Source organism: Branchiostoma floridae, chromosome 18, assembly GCF_000003815.2.
Source record: "Branchiostoma floridae strain S238N-H82 chromosome 18, Bfl_VNyyK, whole genome shotgun sequence".
In the NCBI taxonomy this organism is placed as follows: Eukaryota; Metazoa; Chordata; class Leptocardii; order Amphioxiformes; family Branchiostomatidae; genus Branchiostoma; species Branchiostoma floridae.
Window position 1 is genome coordinate 2,233,290 of NC_049996.1, and position 18,578 is coordinate 2,251,867.

Consider the following 18,578-nt stretch of genomic DNA (forward strand, 5'->3'; position numbering starts at 1 on the left):
AAGATGTGTCATTGTTCACAAATTCATATCATATATTAACGGATTTTTGATCATTTAATATGCAGGGCATGGGACGTTTAGTCTAACTCATCAGGCAAGGCTTTAGAAGTAATGTGAATAAATGCATGATATTGGAAATTAAAGTACAAGTATATATTTTTGACGAAAAAATTACACACACACACACACACACACACAAAACGATTTGAGGTGGTCATGATTTTGTGTAAAATCATGATATCGAAAATCTATTTATATTTCTATGATCCTCTTAGCAGATTGTAGCCTGTGAATTTTCTGTCAAAAATATTGATGTTTAATTCTTTGTCCCCACTATTTATGAAATTTCCGGATCATTTAGGTGGTGATAGGTTTGAAGGCAGATAGCCAGTATAAAGCTACCATACCAGAATGGCTATCACATCGGTATCATATATGCCACAGGCCTTCTACTATTCAAAACTGGAGAATTTGCCACCCTAGAGGGTACCGATATATGAAATTTAGGGTCCCATAGACTGCAAGGGTCCTTCCCGGTGTAAGTGGATCAAACCTTGGAGTCTAGTCTCTGTCGGGTTGATGCCTTGTTATGTTATTTTTCCAAATCTCAATAGAGTCAAGTCAAGATCTTAAATTTACCTTGGCGCAAAGACAGCTCATTTCTTCTCGAACCTTCTCTTCGATGCTGCCCATTCCTTCTTTCACACCGAGAGTCCTCAGGGTTGTCGAAACAAACCTTTTCTTCTGTTTGAACGCTTTCCCCCATTGTGTACTGACGATAGCTTTTTTAACAAACAAACAAAAAAAAAAACAAGAAAAGGGAATTGTGACAAAGTAGTATAAAACGTGCAAGCTACTTATTATAATTTGGTGGGCCGGCAACTCTTTTGCGAGTGCGTACCAGGTATTTTTGAAACAATAACCTATTCAACAATCCTAACAATAATACCAACTGTCCGCCTTCCTTCTCAAGTTGCAATGCCATAATCAATTACTAGCATAAAATCATAAAACTCCCAATGTATATTGTTTTTACTTGCTTCCTTTATATTTCTCAAAATTTAAGTAGAAAGACTTGAACGAAATTCATTGTGTAGATCCTCAACAATGTTTGACCCTCAAAAAGAAAACTTTGAAAAAAGGTGTCACATACCCTTCCCAAAACCGTTGATGAGGTCGAATATGTAGTTTTGTGGTCTGGAGGCGAACAGCTCGGACCTGTCCACGAGCGCGTCCTTGACGGCAGTGTAGCCGTTCAGAACCACCACATCTTCCATCCCCATCCTGACGGTGAAGACGTCCCCGTACTGCCGCCTCCACGCCGTCAGCTGCAGGTGAGGCGCTCGGCCCAAGGCGAGGAGGTGCCCGAGAACGGGCCAACATCCTGCCGGGTAAAGAGGGAGATTTCTAGGACGCCTAAGATACAGGCACGCTAGAAGAAAGGCAAGGAAGAACACGAGAAACGTCTGAAGATTCAGACCGGAAAGCTGAAAAATCTCGGAAGACAGTACGCCAGCCGCCATTTTCTGACAAGAATATTGTTGAATACAGGTCAACTGCGATGGATGACACCAGTCGAGCGAGCCAACTGTAAACAAACCCTTCTACTGTGAACCGGTTGAACTTGAAAAAGGCGTAAGATTCAGGTGCTGGCAACAATGCATGCATTGTTCACTAACCGGTACGTATTAACGGTTACATGTACATAAAGACGTCAACTTTTGCGATTCCTTGTTGCAAAAGAAAAAACCCCGTTGTTTAACCCTCATGAAATGTGACTGTATAAAGTAAATGCATTTTGTGTTAACTCCCAGTGAATAAGTCTCTCCTTGATGTCAGAAAATACAATGGGAAGATCCACGCGTTTCTGTGGGACGAGATCTCGCGCCATCGGCACAGCCTGGGCCGCGAGAACCCGCGAGACTTTTGCCTCGTTGAACTCGAAAGGCGGGAAATGGTGGAAGATGCGGCCTCTCGTACCTTGTACATACTATACAAAACTGTTGTGTTACGTGTAAGTAAAGGTGATTCATAGATAAAGATGCAAAACACTTGTGTTTTAACGAACTGCCTTGGAGAGCAGCTTGCCAAGGTGGACCTGTTTCTGCTCTTCTCCAGCCTGCTGCAGAACTTCACCTTTAAGTCGCCAGAGGGCGCGCCTGCACTGTCTGTTGAGGGCAACACGGATCTCGCACTAACTCCTCATCCCTACAAGATATGCGCCATCCCGCGTTGAATCACCGTCTCACTGTGGACATATAATGTGGTGCATATTTGCCACATCATGATATTTTCAGATGACATTCCGGTAGTTTGCTTATCTAACGAATTGTTTTCTTTTGCTTGATCTTATTTGTTTATGTATATGTGTCTTAGAATCAGCAAAAAATGTTGATGATAATCATATCTCATATCTACAATCTCAGTTAATCTCGGAATATCTTGAGGTCACTTGACTCTTGGTGATATTTTCTAGTAAAGCCTGGTTATTACTTATTGTAAGCAAAAAAAAAAACTCAACGTAGGGTGATATCGTTGTTTGTAGTTTTATAGTTCTCAAGCTCCGTATGTATATACAATTTAGTTAACGCTAGTCCACCTTTATCCGTGGGGTAACTTATATCCGCTGTTTTTAACAGGATAATTAGGGATATCAAGTCGATGACAGTGGTTTTAAATTGCAATGTTTTGAAACACATTGTGCATGGCAATTTGAAACCACCGTTCGTTGGCTTGATATCCCTAAATACCCCGTTCTCAAAAACAACGGATATACTAGCGTTACGTCCATTTATCGTGTCATTGTGTGTATTGAATACGTTACATTGTTACCTGCATGTATGCAGGTATGGTTTTGATGCTGGTGGAAACTTTTCGGTAGCCGGGGATGTAGGGCGCTGTATCTCGTGAACGGATGGTGCGAGCACGACGATTTTTGGTACGTGGGTTGGGGGTGGTAGCCTGACACTCAGGTGTGATTTTGGGCCTCCTGGCGCTTGACCTTGACATTGAAGGTGGCATTTTTTGTGTTTTTGGGGCACGTTTGGCGCTGTGTGTCCGGAACGATACGCGCCATTGCGACGATTTTTGGTGCATGGGTGGGGGGTTGTTGCCTGTTGCCTAGGGTTGACTTTGGGCCTAGTCGCGTTTGAACTTGACACGGCAGGTCGAATTTTGTGTCCGGGAGGGGTGTTTCCGGAGTTATATCTTCTGAACGGTTGGTGCGGGCGCGATGATATTTGGCACATGTGTCGGCGGTGGCTGAATAATGCTCAATTTTGATTTTGGCGCCCTTGGTGCTTGAACTTGACATTTTAGGTTACCTTTTGTGCGGGCACGGGGCGTGCGCTGTATCTCCGGAACGCAAGGTGCCATTGTGTTGCTATTTAGTACGTGAGTTGTTTGTGGTGTCCTGGTGGTCAGGTTTGATTTTGGGCCTCCTAGTGCTTGAACTTGATACTGTATAGGTTGATCCTGTTTTTGTGTGGTTGGGGCATCCTCCCAATATCTGCTTGGTTTTAAAAACAGATTATGGTTGGGTGTAGAACCATCATCTGGCCTGGGCCACCTTCAATGTATCAGGTTACTTAGTGGCACTGACAGTTTGCCAGATGACGGGAGTGTACAAGATTATATATCTGTTGGTCAGGTATAATTGGAGTTTGCTTATTACTCTTTGTGGTGTTTCTAGAGCTGTATAGTACTGAGTTTTAAGTTCCGGTACAAGTTCCTTTACCCTGTTGGCAATCATGGTTGAACTTGAACTTAAACAGAAGAAGATGCAATTTTCTAATGTGGAGGAGAACTGTATAGAGTGTGGGCATAAGAGAAAGGTATGTGTATGATTTGTCCTGTGTTTCTTTTTGTTTCTTTGGTAATGCCATTTCCATACTGTATACAGGTAATTTGTTGTTTTGGGCTAGTCATATTCGCTTGGTTTTTGGGCCTTAGGAGGCTTAGCTTTGTTCTGTTTTGAATTCAGTATCGTTTGTTGCATTTTGTCGCGGCAAATATATGATGAAATTCCCCTTCTAAGCAACTGCTCATTGGTTTGCGGGGATGTTTGCTGGGTGTTTGCTCTGACTACAACAGCTTCTGAACTTTTCAAAGCTTCCATTGCCAGCAGCTTGCCATCTATAAATGGGATTGACAAGGACATTTTTCATAGTAAATTGTGCTGTTAAATTTGGCTTAGATACTACAGGAGATTTAGGTTTGGGTTGGATGGATTGAATGAAAATATCATACCACCCTGGGGACTAACTGTTGCTGCTGCATGGGGGCTACCACTATTCATATTGTCTAATGTCTATGGAACTACAGATAAAAGTATCATTGGTCAAATTATGCAAGTAACATTCCGATGTCAAGTGAATAACACCCCAGAAATAAATCTTTAATGAATATCATTGGAAGAACACAAACCAAGGAGACTTAGCAGCTGCATTAGGTCAGTACATTGAAATAGGAAGATATTAGTATATCATGTGACAGAGTAACTACATGTGCATGGGCCATCTGAGACAAAAAAAGGTAGCGTCTCAACAACTTCAAAGTACTGTGGTTGGTTACATACTTAAGAAATCCAAAATAAGTAATGTTCATCCATGTCCAAACTTACAAATTCAGAAAATGGAATTTCAGAGTCAGACTTTTGCATGGTGCACAACCAACACGGTAAAAAGCTCATTTTTCCAACCACGTACCACAGACAAAAAGGCAAAAATACACAATAGGTCTACAGAAACCCAATACATTTCATGCAGGCCTGAGGTCTACGAACTCTTGTTGTTGCTTGAAATGTTTCTGTGCTATTTCTATTATACTTTCATATCTAAAGAGATAAGTAGAGTAGAATAAAATTAAATTCCTATTGCGTATATAAACTTGGCACAGGGAGGTTTTTGAGCACCCCTGCTTTAACATCGCACTTGGTACAGTCCGTTCATATCGCCAATGGCGCACAATGAGAGTATTTTTGCGTACCTCTTCCCCGACTTTTATTGCAAAATTTCAGTCTATGGTTCCCCTACTGTTTTCTTTTCTACGTCCCCGGACGACATATTGAGTATTTGGAACTACGCTGTGGATTTGTGCTGGTATTTTGGCTGTTTGAAGGCGAGAAATTGCACTTTCTAGCTCGATATGTGATTCTGAGGAAGACAACCCAGTGGATGGCTACTCACTGCTGCGTGATGGTGTAGTGAGCAGTGGTAAGGAAAGAGGTAAATTTTAAAATATTACTTTAAAATTAACAGAGACGACAAACATATGGCAAATAATAACTCTGAAAAACTTGTGAAATGTTGTTTAATGTTTGATACCTCAAATTGTAGTGTACATAATGTTTTTTTATCTGAAGTTTTTCTAATCAACGACCACCTGTGAGAATGCGCCGCACGTGGATATCGTTAATGTTCTCTTGCCTTGGTTCTATTCCTTGCTCGCTCGATACCACTATCAGACTTATGTTACTTGCTTTTTAAACCTTTTTTGAAACTAGAAAAGTTCTGTATTTATCTCACTCAATCGGTCGATATAAGCCTTCTCACATTAGTCATGACGCATGTACGGCGACAGGAAATTCTAGGTAATATGTCAAGGGTAAGGCACACAAAAAGTAAACAAAACCCGTCTGCATATTGTTATGCAAATCGAAACAATGGTCAAGACAAGGACTGTTTCATTTGTGTGCCTTACACTTTTTGTGTGCCTTACACTTTGACACATTACCTAGAATTCCTGTCACCGCACATGCATCCTGACTAATATGAGAAGGCTTATTCCATGCAACGCATCATACGAGCTAGTCAGTGTACTGTTTTTTCCAAACAGAATTCATATCGCTAAATAACAGCATTTCTAATTCCCCACAGGCGAGAATTAAATGCAACATCTATATGCTTGCATACAATTGAAGTTTGCTAAAGAAAATAAGAGCCAATTTTTCGATTCAATCTTCTAAACTGGCCAAAATCAATTTTTGTTTGTATGCAGGAGAGCTGCACGTGTCAATGATGCCGCCTAGTGATAGAAAAGTATTACTGCAGTTACCGGGCACGATTTTGCCTGCAATAATATCATAAATTGCTAGAAGTTGCTTTTGATCCATCACACTGGTTTTCATACCTTGATGCTGATTGATTCTAACGAAGAAGACGTACCTATGTAACATATGAAAGCGCGACGCTGATTGGTTTAAATTGGTGGCGTTGTTATGCCCAAATAAGTTGTCACGGGTCGTAGAATGGTGAGGGTGGCATCTGCCCTTGGTGCTGATAATGGTTCCCAAACTCTCTTATAATGGTATTGGACACATTTTCTTGTCTCTTTCAGTGGAAATTGAGCAACTTCTATTTGTCAGTAAAACTAACAAAGGCCTGTCCATATGACTTTGGAAATTTCAAAGACACTTCTGAATTTTCTTACTAGTTCTCCAGTGTTATTTCAGACAAGGTGGTGGCTAGGTGGGTGCATTAAATGAGGACTCCTGTCTGAACCTGACAAGACTGGATTGGACCAGACCAGACCAGGTGATTTGATGACTCAAGAGGAATATCAGGTAAGAATAGTCTTAAGTTCTGCATTACACCTTCCAGTTTCCTAGTGTTATTTGAAGCAAACATGTAACTTGTAATGTGTGTATAGTTAGGTGTCTGCTGACTGCTGCAGTAGTGAAGACTCCTATCTGAACCTGACAAGACTGGATTGGACCAGACCAGACCAAAGCAGCTGATTTGAAGACTGAAGAGAAGACAGTTATGAGGTGAGAGAATTTGAATTCTGCATTTTATGTACCTTTTACTTTGTGTCAAATGTGTAACTTTAACTTTTGATGTCTGTATAGTTAGGTGTCTGCTGACTGATGGAATAGTGAGGACTCCTGTCTGAACTTGACAAGACTGGATTGGACCGGAACAGAACAGGTGATGCCAAGCCCCAAGACTGGGACAACAGCATCCACAGTTGAGAAAAACATGTATGTGTATGACTCAAGCACTCTGCAACTTTATTTCTGATCAGGGCTCTAGCCAGCGTCCGTTTTTCCGTCAATTGACGGAAATTTGCTGTGTGTGACGGAAACATTTTAAAACCAATCCGTCAACCTTGACGGACAAAAATCCTTGGTTGGAAGCTACAGGCGGATTGGGGACGCCATCCACGGCCGTAAAAGCCACACACTGTTTGTTTTGCTATTCTTATTATTGTTGACGAAGTGTGTCGGCGCCCTTTTGCATACAATAATAATAAATAAATACAAAACAAGATGAATAAATACAAAACACGTCTTATGAAGCAGCATTGGTAGGAAACTTTATTTTTCTGTTAAAAAGTGGTATACATGATGAAAACGAGTCTTATCCAACCCTTATTCCTCCAATTTATAAATAAAGTTGACTTAGAAATCTACATAGAAAAATACCATTGACATACACCATGTATATATAATATTGCACTGCAACACCCAGGAATGATCTAGAAGCAATTTTCAGAATGATTCCTTGAAAAAACTGATTTAAATTTCCACCACAGAAACCAATTGCTTCGCTTTAACTCTTTGACGATTCCTGAATGTCGATGTTTAAGTCTTTTCGAATCCTTAACGGGAAGAAATCAAGTTCTTTCTCCCTACTGACTGAGCGTGAAGCCTCCAAGGGTCACCAGGGAAAGGGCAGCGTCATCAGAAAAAGACTTAGCGCCTATTATCCTACTGGCTACTATTGCAGCAACAGTTTGCGTTCTGTCAACAGATTTGCAACCTTTGACGTCGACCCTGATGCACGATCTATGATAAAAAAAACGATATCGCGGTTCTTCACGTGTCAATGAGGACCCCTAGCGGCCCAGGTTATGCTTTCAGCATGTTATGATATTTTTCGCCGTTTGGCGGCGCTTTTGGACCATGTGCGTTAAATACAGTTTCTTTGCAGTCTGGTAGAGACCATTTTATAAGACCGGCAAAGGGGTATTTTACCGGCCGCATGGAAATACTGATGACATGTATTATATCATTTCATATATGGAATGTGATCTAGAGGCCATATATATGATCTGGAAAGTTAGATATCGCTAGTTAAAGCATCTATTCCACCAGAATGTGATCTCGTTGCGACCTAAATATTAATTGCAATTAGCCCTTGATTCCATAATTGAAAAACCATACAAGATATAAAAGTACGACTTGAAAGACATCAAAATACACAAAGCGTAAAAATATCAAACATTTTACCTATAAATTCCTTAAGGGATCTGTCAAATTTTAGTTCACAGTGTACGTGGTCACAGCGAGTGTAAGGCAACATCTTAGGCCTATGTCACATGTCCAAACCGGGGCCTGGCCGGGCAGCTTTCGGGAACAAAAAACCATTATACGAAAGACACCCAACTACATAAGACGTAAAGAGAATGGTCGTGGGCACTATTTGTGTATATTTTTTTACTATTTTTCGTTTCCATAACTAGCCTGACCGGGCCCCGGATTGTTTATAAATTTGACGTTAGCCTAGGCGGTTACAATCAGTAAAGAATGGACATCATATTCTCCTCAGACACGGGATAGGCAAGTCGTTCTGGTTTCTTGACGATTAGACGTAGAACATCCACCAGTTTCTTCATCATTTGGTGCCTGTTGTTGCCATAGGCGACCACTGCACAGATGTCACACCCCGCGCTACCCGGGATGTCGGCTAACTCGTCATCCCGCTTGTAGTACGGGGAGATGTACACGTCTGGGTCCGACTTCAGCTGCGCGATCTAGGAGAAGAATAGAGACTTTTATTTAGATTAAACAGCCAGGTAAACAATTGTCAAAAACATGTACACGTCAATGAAGGTTATGTATCTGTATCTGCATCTATATAGCCGGTATAACCGTCCTTCGGCGCAACACACCAGCTTACACATCAAGGTAATAAGATACGCTAAAAAGCAGTTACTTAAGCATCTGGATATGATTTTGGAAACGTTTCAAACGTTTCAGATAACATTCACTATTTTTCGTCGGTGACACTGAAGAGATCTGGTGGAAGCTGTTTTTTGTTAAACAATGAATGCAAAAGAGCTAAATTATATTAAAATCTCAAGTTCAATCTCTACAACTGGAAAATATTTGAAAATTACTTCCGGACGTATGGCACGACATCCATCACTCTTCGGACATGGCCCCTACGTGGCCCAATGGGACACACTGCGGCTACCGGGCGATTCTTGAGCTCGGCCGGGCCCCCGTATTCTTTTAAACTTCCCGTTAAAACCAACTCGGGGCACGGCAACAAACAGACACCGTAGCTTAACAGTGAAAACGCCGAAAAGTACCCCGCTCTCCCCGTAACCGTGAAAATGTGACCCGTAGAAATACTTGGTATGTATCACTAAAAGACAAATCCCAACTTAACCACATTTTTTGCTTACCTTGTCGAAGTCCAAGAAATCGCCTGGCCTTTCCTGATGCCCCAAGAACTTGGCCATGTAAGCGACCCCGTGCCGTCCGGTGGGAGGAGGGGTGGCGGGGACGAGGCCGGTACCCGCTGCCAAGTAGACGTAGTCTTGGTTCGCGTTCTCGTAGACTTGTCTGTAGATTCCCTGCACCAGTCTGGAGCCACGTGCGTTCACCTCACACAGTCTCAGCTGAAGTGTTTCAAAGTAAATTTGCATATTCAATGAATGAAGGGCTCATGTACTGCACAGGATCATGTTTACCTATAACGGGTACTTTGTAAGTCTAGTTCCGCAAGGATAGCAAAGTCATTTCATTTGTGCACAAACGAGGTTTTCCTATCCAGACAGACATTTCGGTGACCGGCTGTCACCTTCCTCAGGGCAATTTCGGCAAGTTCTGAAACGAACTGCAGGTAGGTGTCGCTTCTAACAGATGCGGTCCCAAACGTAAAGCATTTGCAGAAATAAATTGATAGGAAGGTACCTGCGGTGTTTACAATACAAATATGGCTACCGGTAGTTCTGTTACGAACTCCAGGTAGGCGTCGCTGCTAACAGATGTGGTCCCAAACGTAAAGCATTTACGAAAATACATTGATAGGTAGTGTTTGCGAGTTAGTCAAGGTAATTCTATACTGGGTCTTAAATACAATACCTTTCCATCTTTCATCTTAAAGATCTCGATGTTTGTGTAGCCGTCGTTGAAGCCACACTCAATCATCTTGGCCATGATGTCGTCATAGATTTTCCACATGCGTGTCTGGACGTCCTGTGGCTCGTTCGTGGGGCCCAACATGGAGGTGAACTTCGCCTCGTGGCCGTCATACTGGAGCTCGTCAGTGATCTGGGAGGGAATGAATGATATTATGAAACTCTTAAATAGCCTCATCTTATAGTAAAAGGGAAAAGGGGGCCCGGCCGGTAGTTTATTAGCTGTTTTTTTAACGTGACCCCTATATACCTTTGTCGCTACCGGACTATTTTAGGGCACGGCCGGCCAGCCCTAGGATTTCTTGAAACTCATCGTTAAAATCATCCTGGACCAGGCGACAAATGGAAGTTGTTATTTTATCGTAAAAATCCTACCGGGTGCGAACGATTACCCCAACGTTAACGGCAGAAAGATTCATCAGCCCCGTGGAGAGCCTGGCCAAGCTACGAACATTGGCTGGATACCAGGTTAGGCTTTCTCATGAGGCCAGATTATTTTGCCTGTGTTTTTAAACTGGGTAAACTTCTACACGTGAACATTTTACCGGGTGCGAACGATTACACAAGCGGCTGAAATATTCATCTGCCCCGTATAGAGTTTGACCAAGCTACGGACACTGACTGGATACCCGGTTAGACTTCCTCATGATTTTCCCAGTGTTTAACTCACCGTCCAGTGAACCAGCTTCCCATTGACCACACAGCCGTCCATGGTACATAAAGTCTCGGCATCCAGGAACGGTTCCACCAGAACAACGTCACACAGGGCCAGGGGGTACTTTTTGACATCTAGGTACTCCGTAAAGTAGTCCCTGGTTCAAGAAAACGCAATTACACATATATGATGCTAGTTCATCGATGAAGTTTAGACATCCAGGCAATAAGATATGACAAATAGCAATTACTCAAGCAACTGGATATGATATCCAGTTGGATGATTAAGTAATTGCTATTTGGCGTGATGCTAGTTCACCTTTATCCGAGGGGTAATCTATATCCATTGATTTATAAAACAGGACATTGAGGGATGTTAAGTCGATGGACGCTAGTTTCAAAACACAATACTTTACCATGTGAAAAATATCATGACACTGCAGTTCGAAACCACCGTCCTGAATCTAAATACCCTGTTTTCAAAACAACAGATATGGGTTATATTACACCACTGATAAAGGTGAATTAGCGTACGTATTATGCTTAGTCTTCAGATTGTGTTCTCACCGCAAAAGTGAAGCCTACATTGGCTACATATACCAGCTTAAAGCAGCACTTTAGTCGTAAAAATGCAGGATGTACATCGAAGTTTCAGCAGGTTAGAGACTTAACTGATTGTGTGAAAGAGAAGTCCAATAATATAGCAATAATTGTCATAGGCACGACAACTACGCTGAAAATCTTGCTTAAAGGACTTTGACAAATTGCTCTTACCTGTAGAATGCAGCACTTGGTGCAAACATGAAGTCTGGGTGTTCGTCCCTCATGGTCTTGAAGTCTATGAGTGCGCCTTTCAAGTCGTCGTAACTTTCAATCTTCTTCAGACCATAGGCCAACGTAGCTGTTCCGGATTTGACGAAGGCAGGAAGGCCTATTGAAAATATGTGTGCAAAAACAGATAATTAATGGCGGGTAGCATTGCCGGTAAGTTCCGTTATTTGCTAAAAAGAAACGACAATGTTTGTATTCTAAACTGTAGGGAATTTGGCCTTCCAGAGATCCGCTTCTACCACCCGTTAATGCTATATTCACATTTGGCAAAAGTGGCCCCTCCCAGCAGTGTACTACATAATAGCTAAGTGTTTTTGCACGTGACTCCTACGTAGCCCCTATGGGTACTGGACTATTTTAGGGCACGGTCGGTGAGCCCCCTGGATTTTTTTAACTAGCAGTTAAAATCATCCTGGGACCCGGTGGTGAATAGAAATCGTTATCTAATCGCTATCTGAGCTAAATTCTTTATGGGCACAGGTGCAAACGTTCTTACCGACTGTCTCCAAGGCTTTCTCTGCATCTTGGAGCAAAGTGGGAGAGTCCAAATCTAACACGTCGTAGGGGGTTGGCATTTCGGCAAAGTCCAGGTGCTTCCGAGTGTACGGTTTGTGGAAGGCCAGGTAGCACGACTCCACACTGGGGCCGGGGATGTGCGGGAAATCCCGGGCCAGGGCGGCGTGCGCGAACGTGGACAGGTCGGTCGTTGGCAGGACAACGCTGACGTCATTCTCTTTCACAACCTGTTTGGCGGGAAAACTACATACTGTAAAAGGGGAATTTTTTGCCGCAGTTTTTCAAGTGGACTCATCTGCTTTACCATGAATTAAAAACCACCTCGAAAATTTTGGCTTTTACATGCAGTTAAACCCTACTATGCAATTTTAACCGTGATCTTAAAGCCGCCTTGACAACTTTATTCTCTCCCAAACGCAAAATCAAACACTTGCAAACATTTCCCTATTTATCATCGTACACGTTTGGGGACCACCTTCTCAAAAAATTACTGACACTTTTTATTGCTACTGGGCCAATTTCATTTTTAAATGTATGACGTAAATAAATGAACATAATAGCAATAATATTTTATGACGATAACTATTCTTGTGTACTAGTATCTTACAATACTTTACGTTTAAGACCGCATTATTAACAGCGACAACTATCTGCAGTATGGAGTATTACAACTAGGAAGGTACTAGTAGAGATCGTGACAAAGTACACAAGTTTCAAATAAAACGTCGTTTTTAACCCACCTTCTTCAAACGTTGAACGTAATTCATGAGAGTCTCCTTTTCATCGATGCAGTCGAAAATGACATGCTTGACCTGGGTAAGGAGGTACAAGAACAAAGTTGGCCTGAATAACTGCGTTGTATGATAACGGTCATTTTACAGCGGATGAAGGCTCTGCCCCGGTGGCGTCACCAAAAAGGCAACAATCCTTGGAGCATGCATATATTCGGCTCATAGAGTTGCACATACAAGAATCTGCCCAATGACCGCTAGTAACTCACCCGTACTGTCGGACACTTTCTCAGGTCCGCTTCCTTATCCGGGTTCGCCTTACACAGGGGGATGAGAACTGTGACGTCACGTCCGGTTCCGGTCGACGACATGGTCAAGGTCAAAGGCACTCAAGTGGTCCTAAAAATGAAACCATAGAAAAGTTGCCTTTAAAAACATATCATTCTTTATTCTAAGAAGCAGAAGTTTACAAAAACATATAACAGATGTTGGGTAACGTTAGTGATTCTATTGAAAAAAATCTAGACATCGTGTTTGAAAAATCTGACGTATTTACCTTTCGAAATCAGGCTTTATTTAATTCTGAATGATAACCATCAGAACGCATATCATTCCATATTGTAAAACGCAAAACCTTATAAACATATTGGTCTTAACATTCAGAAAGCCACTCAGAACATCATAAAGCAATTGAAACATCGCAAAAAGCTGTACTGACAAACTACTACATATAATATGCCCCAAGCAGTCCAGTCCTTCCCTGTTATATTAAAAGACCTTCCCCACAATCCGTTGCCAAAATGAATCCACGGCAATGGGGAATACGTTCGCGTATTTTTTTGCAGTACCACACTAACGGCTCCGACTCTAAGGCGTCGCGAAAAATATACACAAAATTTAATTTTGCTAGTATTAAAAATCGTTACATACGTATCTTCCAGTTTTCATGAATAAGATTGCAAAGACAAAATGCATATCCCTCAAGCCATCAAATACCTTTTGATATTGATATCGTCGTGTTTTTCTAGTTATTTAGAGCTCCGGCATTTGCTTTAATTTTTTTTTCAAGAACGTTATGCTTCTGATATAAGTCTCAGTGACTGATTGAAATGTTGAAATGCATAAGTCCATTCAGTCGTGTTATGAATGGTCGCTATGGTATTGAAAGTTATATTTTATTGAGATTGAAATATAGACTAGTTATCGATATATAACCGACAAACGATATTTCTCTCATTGGCCTTATGTTGTCTTTATCTATTATAATATCGGCACAGTCTTTGTTATAAAAGAATATAAGGTCTACATTTTTAACATAAAAAACGTAATTGTTCATTCTGTGAACTAACTCGAAGATCTGACTTTTGAAATTTGTCCTGTCTAGTGTCCTTTGTCGTGTGCTTGTGATTTATTACGTTCCGTGTATATTGTGCTATCTCATTATCAATTTATAATTGTCAATTCATAACTGTCAATGGATAAGGCCTTACTGGTTTTATTATATGGATTACATCCACTGGGCACCCAAAAAACTGAAGCGAGCGACCTAAAAAAATGGACAAAAAAAAGGATAGAAGTCGCTTTCAATTTCATATCTGATTGGTCAAGAAAGTTGCTGTTGAATGATTTAAGCCACAGAAAACGGAATACAAAAACAACAAATTCTTAATAATTTTTGTTCCTTCACATCATCTTCTTTGACTTTGAGACTTAGGCCACAGTAAATAAATTTTATGGATGACATCAGTGCGCTCATTAATTTTCGCTTGATTTCAGAAGTATTTTTTTCTTTTTCAGAGATAGTCAACATGACGAGAAAGTACCAAAATAGGAAAATGTGTTGCTTAATGCTTGTACGTGTAGAAGTGACACTTGTGAGGTAGCCATGACTATAGTTGTAGAAGTAAAATTAGTTGGATAGTTGTAAAAGTTGCACCAATATGGAAGCCATGAGTGTAGTTGCCAACTCTGTTAGTAATACCAGTCTACCACACTAGTGTCACTTTTACTACAACAGTGAACATCCTGAAAACAGGAAAAAATACCTTGCTGGTTTGTGTCTATTTAAAAAAAATCAGCCATCTTGCCTTTTTACCCATCTTGTTTCTTTCGCCGTATCTCACTTGAAGACAGAAGGAAAATTTCCAGACTTTCCATGATGTACAAAATGACCAATAAACTGGTGGACGTACCAACTGATAAGTATCTAATAGCAGCTCAAAAAAGAACAAGAAACAGTCATGCCTTCAAATACCAGAGTTACCAACCTAGGATTGATGTGTTCAAAAATTCGTACTTTCCCAGAACTATCGTAGAGTGGAATTTGTTATCACCAAGCACATTAGGGGCATCTTCTCTGGGTAGTTTTAAAGAACGCTTGCAGATAGATGTGCAAAAGTTAGGTGTGACGGATCGTTCAGTGTAATATAACCAGCTGCTGCCGCACCGCGTGCCTGCGAAGCTGGTGTCCATGTGTTACACCGAATGGCGGTTATACCGGCTATATAGATACAGATACAGATTTCACTTATTTTGAAGTCTGCATGTAACGTTAGAAGATGTCATCCATAAAATTTACTTGCTGCGGCCTGACGTCACGTTGCTGTTGTACGGTGTGTATTGTACTGTGCTATTATCTATAAATTAACCACAGTCACGTATTACCTTCCTACAGCGATTAACGAGGTCATCGACCTCTACTAAGGGCAAGGTCACTCTCTATAGATGCTACGATATTACAATCAATAATTCATCAATTATGATCAATATTTTTGCCACATCTAGCATTTATGTCTAAGGCCATAGCAAGTAAACTTTATGGATGACATCCTCTGCAGACTTCAAAAATAATGAGATAGGGCGAAAAAATAACAAGACGGGATAGAATAACAAGAAACATTCGATATATATATGTAACGTCATTGGCTTAACAGTGATCACACACACATTTACAATTATAGTAGATTGTATTTTTTGTCAAGGACCTATTGCTTCTTTGTACGAAAATTTGGAAAGTTAGGAGTAGATTTTTTGCGAGAAAACATCGATGTATGACGTTGTCAATTGATAAAGGTTTGTAAGTTGCATATTTTCATATATATATATATATGATGTGGAGTATCTGTGATATTAAACATATCGTGTGAAAGGTTTTGGTATACAATCAAATATTCGCAATTGTCAAAAGCAGTTTCTTTTTGTGCTTATTTGTGAAATAGACGTAATATGGCCATACTTTTAAGGAACCCCGTGAAAAATCATCGGCGTGCGATAAAGAACTGGGCGGGCAAGCTGCACTCCCAACACCGTAAATATAGCGACAAGCTGCCGATGGTATGGTTACCAACCCCGTAAAAAAGTCCTCGGTGCGCGCTAATGAACTGGGCGGGCGGGCTTCACTCCCAGCACCGTAAATACACCGACGATAGTACGGTCGCCAGGCTATGTGTCAACGGTTGAGTGTTAAGTTTTTTTTACTTCTTATCCAATGAGGCTATGTTGTCTAGCGTAAGTGACAATGACAAAGTCTGTCATTCATGATTTTGTTACACAATTGGCACTCTAAAAAATGAAAACTTGACAAGCTATCAAAAGATAATATTCAGGTTCAGTTGTCGCAACAGAGATTATCAAAAACATAAAGGGTGCATTGACTGGAATAAAATGGGCAGGGTTCTCCATCTTTTGAGGTTCATTCACCGCAGATAAACTATCATGAACAACCTTGGTGATTTTCAACATGATTCGTTCGAAGGGTTTGAATGCACGCGCGGCTTATTAGTGTAAACAATGAGAAATTGCAGCCGGTCTAGACTGGCTAAAACCAGTATTCTGTTAACTTTTCTGGTCAATATTTAGTCCTAGATTCTTTCAATGAAATCGTATTTGAGCTGGGTTCACACGTGTGTAACGGTATATGTTATTCCAAGTCCGTATGAGGTCCGTACTGACTTCGTAGCCTCTACCAGGCTCCACAGGTCGTGGGAAAAATAGGAGACATTGGAAAGAGTAGAGAATTGGAGAAATACTGGTTGCAGCCGGTTGCAACTGGTTACAACTGGTTTCAATGTCCAGACTACTACAGCAGCAGAACACAGTGAAATACTACAACAGACAAGAAGAAGCTTCTCCTAATGATCACAGACACCACAAATTACAGCGAAAGTTAATTCCCTTGTCTTCCACTGTCTCAGAAAAAGAAGTCAAATCCGATAATCATCTTGAGTAGACACAGACTTAGACTGCATTTGTCTATCCTTTTATGTTACTTCAATTAGCACTTGGGAAAGAATTAGCAATTAATTTATCATTAAGTGTTTGTCATCAATATCGAATTGTCTGACATTGAATGTATCACTGTCCCACTAAACCAAGCTGTTTTAGATATCTTTGTTTTAGAGATTTTACAAACTTCCATTATACATCACTTCAAATACTATCTTTTTTCTTTGTATTGTCGTTATGCCCTGTTGTGGATTAATTTAAACAAATACGTACTCAGCCAATCGCAACCTAGGACATTATCTTGTCGCAACCGGCAGACAACGCCTTATTTTCTAGCAAGAATTTCAGATTATTATGATTTATATTTCACTTATTTGCTGCAAGGAGGTTATATCACCTGATATAACCTCCTTGTTATATCACCTGATATAACCTCCTTGTTTGCTGCAAAATGAATAAAATAGCAGTAAACAGCAATTAATTTTTTGTCACTTATTCACGGATTTGAAGGTCTTTACGGATTTGGAGTTTGGACTAAATGTTGTCAATTCCAAGACCGTGGACGTTAACGATCCACGACATTTGGAAATAGCTCCTTCTATAAGGTTCACACGTGCGTATATACTAAAGTATCCAAGACCGTATGCGATCCGTATGGAGGCCCAACCTCTACCAAGCTCCACATGTCACTCGAAAAATAGTAGAAATTGGGTAAATATGTATACTAGTAGCCAGAGAATAAGTAGTTCGCTGGGCGCAACCCATACTTCTCGGACAACAAACGCCCCTGGCGCGCAATGTGACGATATTTGCCCAACTTTTACTATTTTCCAGCGACCTAGTCTGTTAAGCCTGGTAGAGGCATACGAACCTCATACGGACTCGAATGTGTAAGCACGTGTGAGCCCACTATAGCCTCTACCAGACCCAATAGGCCTCATCAAAATAGTAGGTATGGAAGGAAGAGATGTAGTGCCATAGCCCCCATTTCAAGGCCGGGGCGCAGTGGGTGTTATCCACATAATCTACTGTATCTATGGCACAGTATTGGAAGGTGGAGCCCACCCCTCTCCTTTCACTGTCTTTTACCTCCGCAACCAAAGTCAGGTACCCATATTTACACCTGTACGGAGTTCGCAGGCAAAAAAAAAAATGCGTGCAGTGTTTTTCCTAAGGGATACAGACTTGATAGAATGACAGAATTCGAACCCAGAACCCTTGAGTTTCGGAGAAAACACCCTGTATAGTTACGCAACACAACATAATTTAAAGATATAAAAATTTAACCAAGTAGACTGAATGATATTATAGAGCAAGGAGGTAAAAAAAGAAGCATTCTTATATTACAATCATTGGTTAAAGAAGTTCATAGCCCATAGCTTGCAAACTAAAGTGCATCCAGCAAAATATATCTACGCCCAGCTAACTCATCTGACAAATTATTCCTTCAATTTCTACTATTTTTCCAGCAAC

General features: G+C 40.9%; 2 protein-coding genes and 1 long non-coding RNA gene across 3 annotated transcripts in view; 1 reads left to right on the top strand and 2 right to left on the bottom strand.

The window, feature by feature from the left end:
- Positions 1–1,515, bottom strand: part of LOC118405758 (cytochrome P450 2U1-like) — an 11,437-nt gene extending 9,922 nt beyond the window's left edge. The window contains exons 1-2 of the mRNA XM_035805484.1: positions 1,154–1,515; positions 640–782 (exon numbers count right to left, since the gene is read on the bottom strand). Of these exons, the coding sequence (XP_035661377.1) occupies positions 640–782; positions 1,154–1,283 (273 nt within the window). The 5' untranslated portion in view covers positions 1,284–1,515. The remainder of the gene's footprint in view (positions 1–639; positions 783–1,153) is intronic.
- A 3,439-nt stretch (positions 1,516–4,954) lies between these two features.
- LOC118405259 lies at positions 4,955–6,766 on the top strand. The gene is made up of 3 exons (XR_004829863.1): positions 4,955–5,225; positions 6,452–6,562; positions 6,649–6,766. It is a non-coding gene; the product is annotated as an uncharacterized LOC118405259 (long non-coding RNA).
- Positions 6,767–7,737: 971 nt separating this feature from the next.
- The window catches only part of LOC118406078, a gene marked incomplete at its 3' end in the record, with an annotated part of 12,013 nt that continues 1,172 nt past the window's right edge, over positions 7,738–18,578 (bottom strand). The window contains 8 exon segments of the mRNA XM_035805939.1: positions 7,738–8,754; positions 9,412–9,627; positions 10,094–10,282; positions 10,820–10,961; positions 11,578–11,734; positions 12,131–12,377; positions 12,891–12,962; positions 13,151–13,280. Of these exon segments, the coding sequence (XP_035661832.1) occupies positions 8,518–8,754; positions 9,412–9,627; positions 10,094–10,282; positions 10,820–10,961; positions 11,578–11,734; positions 12,131–12,377; positions 12,891–12,962; positions 13,151–13,252 (1,362 nt within the window). The 5' untranslated portion in view covers positions 13,253–13,280.